Here is a 9,047-nt window from a genome sequence, read left to right as displayed (position 1 = left end):
GACCTACCACAACTCCAGGACGAGCTGGCTGAACATCTTTTGGTTACTGTGGCCCCAAAAATAATTAACTTTTCTATTGCCGGCTTCTGGGCGGCGCACAAGGAACGGTGGCTAGTGCTATCGGCCGCAGCGTTGGACTTGCATGCACTTCCGGGATCAAGTGCTCATGTAGAACGCGCGTTCTCACACCTAACATTTTTGCAGCGAAAAGAGCGGTATGCGATGTCTGCCGAGCCTCTTAACATGCAGCTGGCTATCTATTAGAATAAATTCAGGCCAGAGCCGTTGCAACTCTTACAACTCTTGTAATATCTGAAAATAAAGTGCTTTGTTACTGTATGTACAGCTAGCGCCAGTATCGTTTCAAGCCGATTGTCACCGAGTGTCTTGATGTTTAAAGTATTTCCATCGAAAGCCACCGCATCGTGTTGAGCAGAATAACCATAGTGTTTTTTCCCCCACCGTTTCTCTAAAAAAATAAGCACCGAAAACCGGAAACCCTAGTTGTAATGAAATGCTGGGGCCTAGCCCCTTGTTGGATACACTTCAATGTGAGAGTCGCTGAAGACCCAAAGAAGCTCGGCCCTAGGCTGTACTGCATATTACTGCATAACTTTATGTAATTAAAACACCTGTGGTCTTTCATATCCTTTATTTTGCCTTTTCCTTTAGCTTGCTTCATATTTGCTTGTCATTATGTGTTTCAAATTTGGTTATCATGAGCAAGCAAGGAGTTATGCAGTCCATTATTTTCCAAAAGAGAAATGTGTTAGAAAATAAAAGTAATTTCTCTACCCCTGATATGAACAGGGTGTACTCCCATGCTGTCACACGAATGGTGCTTTGAAATCCGGTCGCTTTCACCCCCTTTTATCCCGAAGACAGTTCGTCATTGTCGTTTTCAAGTTTCTTTTATGAAAAGTATTATATAAGATAACTTTTACTACCAGGAAATGTGACCGCAGTGCGAGAAGGTTACGCACATGCCACATCTGAATTGTGTCAAAATCATTCTGTATAGAGTGTATGCACCACGTCACATGACGTAGGTGCATACACTCTATACACAATTACTTTGCCTTGATAAAATGTCTCACTAGTTGCACAACCTTATGTTGTGCTATTCTCTTGTACTGCCATGCCGGCATTTTAATTGTGTTTCCTTCATAAAATGTGAATGTTTGAGTAGGGTTTGTTCTACGCTGACGTGGTCTTTCGGCAGACATTTGTGGTGGCCCTGAAAAGGGCCTCTTTTGAGGGGCGATGAGTAGCCAGATGTCGTGTTCATGAAGAGGTTGCACTGTAGAGATGCGAGGCAATGGCATCACGCACACGTGCCCCACCTTCGGTGCAGACGGTCGTGGAATGTTGCGGCATTTCCCTGACGCGGTGGTGGTATTCATCCATCCAGCTGCTTTCTACACTGTCGTTCATATCCTCACAGATGTTATTCAGAACGCAGCAAGCTCGAATTACTGTTCCACAGTTCTCAATGTCGCATTCAAGTCCCTTCAGAAGTATCCGGAACCGTGCTTTCACTCTGCCGAAGGCATTTTCAACTATACATCTTGCATCTGACAGCTGAGCATTAAAGTTTTGTTTTTCAGGAGAGTCTGCTGCCCTGTCAGGGTATGGCTTCATTAGATGTTGCTGCAGGGGAAACGCTTGGTCGCAAAGAATGGCCGGACCCACTCTGACACCTTGCATAGTCACTGCACATGTCTTGAATAGTTCACTGTTCAGCACAGTTGGCAACCTGGACCTCTGGAAGACGGCCGAGTCGTGCCTTCTTCCCGGTGATCTCACGTTCACATAGATGAACTTGTAGGTGTGATCCACGATGGCAAGGAGGATGACGCTGTACCACCCTTTGTAATTATAGTAATCAGGACCTTGGTCTTTTGGAGGACAAACCTCAATATGGCATCCATCCAAAGCTCCGAACCCTTGAGGGAATCCTGTGACAGCCTCAAACCGATGTAAGTGCTCCGGAAGTTCTGCCTGGGTTGGGAGCTTCACAAACTTTGCTTCAAGTTTGTTCACAATCACGGAGCAGAACTCTCTGTACACAAGGTTCACGAAGGACCTATTGACGCCAAAAAGATTGCCCACAGTCCTGTCTTCCGCGGACGACGACAGCTGATACAGAGCAATTGCGATGTGCTTTCACAATGGCACGGCCTTCCTCAAGTTCGTGTCGCTCCATGCCATGGTTTGACACACCTCTATCAGGTAGCTGAACGTCGCACGGGTCACGCGAAAGTCGCGCTTAAAAAACTCGTCAGGAAGGTCGGGCAGTGTGGTTTCAAACCACGAAGCTGGCCGTCGATAATTGCGTAGCTGCTTTTCTCTTGTGCATATCCCTTACAAAAATGGCTGTTGACCTTTTGTTTCCATTCTACAGAACTTAGTCAACAGAGAGCACAGACATTCAGTAGACTTACTATTAGCCTTGTGTTTACCTCACATATTGATTTTATGTTGACTTATGGAACTTCTTATGGTTGTCTTGTTGACAATTATTCACAGGAAGGTAACAGGTCCTTTTGTAGACCCTCCATATACTTTACACAACTTACCTGTGACCTTCATGTGTAAGTCTTGTTATATGTGATCTCAATTTCTCTGTTGACTTTCTTTTTTTTCTTTTATTATATATTTTTTTTTTCCACTGTTGTGACTCAGCTGTCAATGAGTCGGCGTCACCCACGAAACTACCTCCGTCCTTTTTTAAAAGACTCGGCGACCGTTACGTGAGGCACTCAGTATATTCTTCTTAATCGAGGAAGACACATGATTTACTGAAGCCCGATTAACACCATCCCCGTATGATGTGAATACTTTTTGTGGACTTTCTGTGACTTAAGCGAAGTTGAATTTCCTCGTTGTATTGTTCACTCAATCGCAACACGCATAAAATACACCAAATGAAGTACTGCAAAACTATATATGTATCTATTTTATTCCGAAAATGCATACCTTGACAGTGGTATCCAGTGTCGACACAATTATACAAAACATCCCGCGCACACAGTAGCGAAGTATTCCACACGTACACATGCTTTATGCCACACAGTGTCGCGTCGCACAATAGACAGTCAATGACCTGTTGCGGTCTGAGTTCTTCTGGGGACCCACGATAACGGTGGACTTCAAAATTCACTGAATTTCGGCGAAAGCGACGTCTCTGAAGCGCTGGAAAGAAATGTGTCTGAATAGGGCGTTCAGTCGCAAATTAGCAATCTTCAAACGCAAGTGAGTAAAACCGAATAAAATAGTCATAGCAACAACAAATTTGGTTCACAATCAACACCGGCCACGAACTGATACTGATGGGACGCAAAACTGCAGCCGCTGCTCGAAACATACAAAACCCTGCAGCACAACACTCGTGGTATGAATACAAGTGAAGCATGATCACACACTTCTGTCACACAGCTTCCCCCTTACTGCGCAAAATGATATCCCCCTTTGTTCTTTCATGGCCTGCAAAAACGAGAATGAAATTAGCAGAACCAACACCGGCCACGAACTGATACTTATACACTTACCTGACGGGACGCAAGACCGCAGCCGCTGCTCGAAACGAACAACAAAAACCTACAGCACAACAGTCACTGTATGAATATAAGTGAAACTTGATGACACACTTCTATCACACAGCTTACCTCTTATGACGCAAAGTCATATCCTCCTTTGTTCTCTAATTGACGTGCGAACGCTGAGAGCTTGAGACAGTTGAAGAAACATCTTGCAACCGTTCCAACGACATTCCGATGATGCTAATGGCGATGACTCCTTCGTGATGAGGCCATCCGCCGGAAGCTGCCGTTTACGCAATGGTCCAGGGAAAATGGCGGGCGCCCAAACCACGTGATCTCTAGGAGCCACACACAGCGTCCCCGAGCTGCAGCGCGGGAAAAAAGCTGCGGCCCAGTTCGCATGCGTAGACCGACCTCCTTTCCCAACCTCCTTCCCCTTCTCTCCTCGGGTTTTTTGTCTCTCCTCTCGTCCCCCCCTCCCCCCCAGCCTCGTCCGTTTGTCCTCGGCGCTTGCTGTCTTGCTGTAGAGCAACGATCATGCTGTCCCGAAGCAGACAATCAAAAAGCGATGGTGTATGACAAATCAACTTTATTTGTCCTCGGGAACTGCCTCGAAAAAGCTACAGTACATATCTTTTTACGTCGTGTAACAGGCTTCACTGGAGGCTTCACTTTACGTGCTTCGACATCGAAGGGCAGTTCAAAAGCCAATGCTGAGCTATGTGCGTCGTTGTTGCCAATGGCTGCGGGAAAACTAAAACAAAACAAAAAATATATTAATGATCAGTAACTCTGCACGAGAATCACTGCTATTATAGGCAATCGATCTTGATTTCGTATTTAAACACCAAGGCATTTGTCACGAATGTTCGCAGATCACAGTGAATGAACGGCTCCGACGCGCATGAGGGGCAACTAGCATAACCACATATAATTTGATTAACGGCATATCAGAAACGTCCTATATGTAGATCCTCATATGATGTCATTGGATATAGGACCTATAAGTGGTGTAGGTACCACAGGAGTTATAGATTTTATAGGAGCAATATAGGTATTATAGGAGATGTAGGACCTGCGTCTCCTATATGATCTGTACACTGCGCGTATGGGGACATGGTATGAAATTTGGCTGTGGCGATACATGCATACACATGCAATGAGCAAAAATAATAAGAGAGGAGTACAATAAAATACCGTCTACTTCCCTTTATTTATTAATACCATTCACAATTTTTTTACATTCAAGGACACAGCTTGCACTGCCGTGGAGCAGATGACGGAGTTGCATGGGTGAGGCGTATGCCTCATCTGTTTCACAGTAAACACAAATCAGTGAAGAGCTCTGCAACGTACTTTGACGCGACTTACTTGATGTCTTTCAACATTTCCGTGACGTATCTGTTCATTTTCCCACGTCGTGTGTGTGCTGGCTCATCTGCGTTGTTCACGAAAATCGATCCGTGAAAAGCATCTGAAATTCACAAATTCGTCGTAAGTAGCAGGGCCACTGGAGCATCACATGTGACATATTCACCCTGATAAGCGTTGGAGGTTTACCAATAGGAACACTGAGCTAACAGATAGAGATAAGGTAATAGGAATCACAAGGGTAATATTCACACTGGGAGCATAAAGTAGGAGGAACCCACGTGCTGGAAAGGATACTGAACAAAGAGCACGAAACATGACACTACTGGCACGCAACTAACCTTTACTTCACCAAATCTAAGGGCTTCTGGACGTATCTTCCAACACGCACACAAGAAAGCACGTCCAGGCATCACCTGTAGAGCAGAATAGCACATCCACAGCAGTTCGGTGCACCAGAGGAGCCCAGAGCCACAACGAAACGGGAAAATCCGGATGCGAGAACAAACGCGTCCGACCTCAACGAACTTTGCAAGCGGAATAGAGTAGTGATGTGTCGTTCGTGGACGAACCCTTCAAACTGAACTAGTCATTCGGGTGAACTGAACGAACTAGTTCAACAACAACCAAAACATTAGTTCCGCAATTCAGTTCATTGGTCCTCGACACCCACAACGCATACGCCATACGCTTTGATACGCTTCCAAGTGTGACATCTGCGCCATCTAACGAACGTTTTGTAAAGCTAACAAAGCACATGCGCGCAAGAAGAAGGGCGGGAGACCACGGCGCATACGCTGTGGCCTTGAGTGGCTGTGACGCTGCGCTGAAGCGGACTGTGTGAAGGTGTGAAGGAACTGAACTGGATGAACTAAAGAACTAAACGACGTCGCGAGTCGCTTTGGAGTACTCGCATAGCTGCCGTTGCCTGTCAGAACTGCTGCTCGTCCACAGCACATGCGCTTAAGGAAAAGCGCGGGTGGTGCGGCGAGGCAGAGCCTCAAGTGGACTGTGTGAAGGAAGAGAACTGGATGAACTAAAGAACTAAACGATGCCGCGGGACGTTTTGAAGCACTCGCAGGGCCTACCGTTGCTCGTCAGAGAAGATGCTAGTCCACAGCGCATGCGCTTAAGGAAAAGCGCGGGGAGGGAGAGCTTCGAGTGGAGTGTGTGAAGGTGTGAAGGAAGAGAACTGGATGAACTAAAGAACTAAACGATGCCGCGGGTCGCTTGGAAGTATTCGCAGCGCCTGTCAGAACTGTTACTCGTCCACAGCGCATGCGCTTAAGGAAAAGCGCGGGGAGGGAGACCCAGCAGAGCGGCTTTGGACGCCGTATGGATTGAAGTACTGTGGCAAGTGAACTATATGAACGACGAACGCTGAACAAGAGTAAATCATTTAGAAGTGCTTGCGCTGAGATCGCTCCGAGCTCCTTCTCGCAGTTGTGGACTGCTAGTGTCGCCGTTATGTTCTGACTTCTGGCTGACTGCTGCTGACTGGCACGCCCTGGAGCGGGCACGCTATTTTTGCGGCAATACACTGCAAGCTTCCCAATTTTTCCTCCACAACGCTAGACGTTGTATTTTCTTCAAGCTCTCTCATGCATTTGAATGAAATGAGTCGAAACTGCAGTTACTCGATCACACTTCTGTCTTCTCAAGTTCGCAGCAAGCAGACGTAAGTGATCAGAAATACACGATTGTAACATTGAACGACGACGGCACCTTGTATATTGATCTGTGCATTACTTTTCTCATTAAAAATATACGTAGAAAATTAAAGCAAAATAAAAAAAAAGCGACCTAAAAGATTACGTTTGCTATGTTGATGTTCTCGAACCTTTGGAAGACTGAATTGCAACATCATTTTGTTGTATCTCTCTTGGTCGAGCCACTTTAAAGTTTGGGACTATATTACTTGATTGTGTTTAATTGCGAACAGGTGAACGAATGAACTATTCTTTTAGACAGTTCAGTGGAGTGAATTGAACTAAATGAATTAGTTCACAAAAGTGAACTGACTTGCCCATCACTAGAATAGACGCCAGAGCGCAGGGCCCCGCCTGGTGGGGGCGGTGGAAGGGAAGGAAGATGCGTGCTGTTCAGGCGCTCCTCGCACTATTGCAAGAGAACGGAAAGTCGCGCGAAGACGGGACTAATACTATCGGGAAGAGGACGCTTTCCCCGTCAAAAAGATACCGCAATCACCTTTCTACGCCAACAAAATCCCGATGTCGAGAAAAATGCCCCAGGTCCTATGTATAAGAGGGCCGCCGTTTCTACGCGTTGCCTATGTCGAGTGCGTTTATCTATTAAAAGGAAATTCGCATCCGCCGCAGGCTTGGAACCTCAAAACGGGGACAAAGTCAGGAAATGGTGGTCGGTGTCAGGAATTTCGAGAATGACGCCTTAACCGCTGGAAATGGACGGGTGGTTTGAATGAGAAGGTTGTAGAGCAGAGAAGAGAGCACATGCACACAAAATTTCGACTGTATCGGACGTCGGGTATGCGAGTTGAGACTCCGAACAGTGGGAAGCGTTTCAGAGTTGCGCTAGCCAGACTGGTCGCCTCGTCATACTCTTAAGCCGATATCGCGAGAACGGAACGTCGCGCGTCTACGGGATCAACGCTGTTCGAAAGAGCACATCGAGACTGTCAGGACGAAGGGAAACACGACCATGTCGCAGCAAGGGGAACGTTTTGGGGGAAAAAAGCCGTCGGTCCCATGTACTGGGAGGCCAGTAAACGCGGAAACCTGTAACCCGAGAACCACTAAAGATGGAAAAGTGTGGTAAATTTTACCACGTGCACCGCGTCGATAGCAGTATGCTCTCCAAAGATATATCATGTCCGACGCAAGCTTATTTCCGAAAAAGGGCCCCGAAGTTCGAAAAAACGGCGTTTCTAACGCGTCTCCTCGTACAACTTCTAAATCACTAGAGATCAGCTGCTAGTGTGATTTGAGCGATCGTAGAGCTATTCCAGACCTGTTCGGACCTAAATTTTGGTCTCGATCGGACAAACGGTGCGAGAGGTACGCGACTTTGGAGGTGTAGGAAGCACCGGCGGGGGCCTTGAATTTCCAAATATCTCGGCAACTGTCAGGATTTCTCACAAGCCACGAGTATGCAGGCGAAGGGGGAAGAAACGGGAATTCGTCACAAAAAACCGCGTCCCGATATGACAGCTGCAGGCCGAGATATTAGACCCGGAAACCCATCGAGCGACAAAGCAATATCGCTGGATGGGGTTCAACAACCACTGGACGGGTGAAAAACGCAAAGTACTGTAAGATGCCAAATGTGTGCATGGAACGCACGCATCATTTTATGTTTGATGTTTGGTCGATCAATAATGGACTTGTATGTATGTTCCAAAAATGAATCGAAAATAACTGATGTTCGATTCATTTTAAATGCAGCTTAAAATAACTGATGAAACACATATCAGCCCTCCTAAAATCAATATAAAATTTTTACATGTAAAAAATTGATATTGATTTTAGGTAGGGCTGATATGTGTTCCTGCACGTTCTTACTTGTGTCAGGGTTTCAGGGACTTATAACTGGTCGACAAAGGATGACTCCTATGTGGCCGTATGTGACCCTGTATGACTCCTGCATGGTCTACATATAGGACCCGTGTAACTCCTACATCCTCAATGTTGGAACTTATGGGTCCTGCATGGTCCTACATGACTCCTGCATGGACTCGTTTAGGGTCCCATAATGGCCTACACAGGAGTTATATAGGACCTTATGGCTCCTGCATGACTCCTGCAAGGACTCGTATAGGATCCCATAATGACCTACACAGGAGTTGTATAGCTTCCTAGATAACCCATAAGGATCCTGTAGCATCCTTTATAATTTTACACAGGACCTATATGAATTACTTATGGGTTTTTTTTCAATAGGGGAGTGACTCGTAAATGTTGTACGTAATACGCTTAACGTGATAAACCTGCATTACTTCCTTCAATCACAAAAAAGTAATCAAGCTTGTCTTACCGTTCACCTGTAGTACGTCGGAAAGATCTCTGACGATTTCTGCGTCCTTTGGAGGTGCAGGGATTCCACGTCATGTTCGTCTTCCCGCTGTTGTGATGATGAGGTGGATGTGCCATTCCGTTC

At 46.1% G+C, this 9,047-nt stretch overlaps 1 protein-coding gene and 1 long non-coding RNA gene across 2 annotated transcripts; both read right to left on the bottom strand.

Moving 5' to 3' along the window:
* Window positions 1-1,284: 1,284 nt before the first annotated feature.
* LOC135389571 (uncharacterized) lies at window positions 1,285-3,688 on the bottom strand. The gene is made up of 3 exons (XM_064619607.1): window positions 3,669-3,688; window positions 3,552-3,600; window positions 1,285-2,139 (listed from the first exon to the last, which is right to left on the bottom strand). Exons 1-3 carry the CDS (start codon window positions 3,686-3,688, stop codon window positions 1,285-1,287), a joined length of 924 nt encoding a protein of 307 aa, XP_064475677.1.
* Window positions 3,689-4,587: 899 nt separating this feature from the next.
* On the bottom strand, window positions 4,588-5,727 carry LOC135387220 (uncharacterized). The gene is made up of 3 exons (XR_010420949.1): window positions 5,255-5,727; window positions 4,914-5,016; window positions 4,588-4,853 (listed from the first exon to the last, which is right to left on the bottom strand). It is a non-coding gene; the product is annotated as an uncharacterized LOC135387220 (long non-coding RNA).
* Between the last annotated feature and the right edge of the window lie 3,320 nt (window positions 5,728-9,047).

The sequence above is a fragment of the Ornithodoros turicata genome, chromosome 3 (assembly GCF_037126465.1).
Source record: "Ornithodoros turicata isolate Travis chromosome 3, ASM3712646v1, whole genome shotgun sequence".
Classification (NCBI taxonomy): domain Eukaryota; kingdom Metazoa; phylum Arthropoda; class Arachnida; order Ixodida; family Argasidae; genus Ornithodoros; species Ornithodoros turicata.
Note: the sequence above shows the minus strand (reverse complement) of the source record. Positions and strands in the feature narration are given on the sequence as shown.

Coding starts and splice junctions, on each gene's coding strand:
- LOC135389571 (XM_064619607.1), bottom strand. CDS start 3,688: ATGACTTTGCGTCATAAGAG. Junction 3,601..3,668: donor ATGACTTTGCGTCATAAGAG/GTAAGCTGTGTG, acceptor GTTGTGCTGTAG/GTTTTTGTTGTTCGTTTCGA. Junction 2,140..3,551: donor GCGGTCTTGCGTCCCGTCAG/GTAAGTGTATAA, acceptor GCTCTGTATCAG/CTGTCGTCGTCCGCGGAAGA.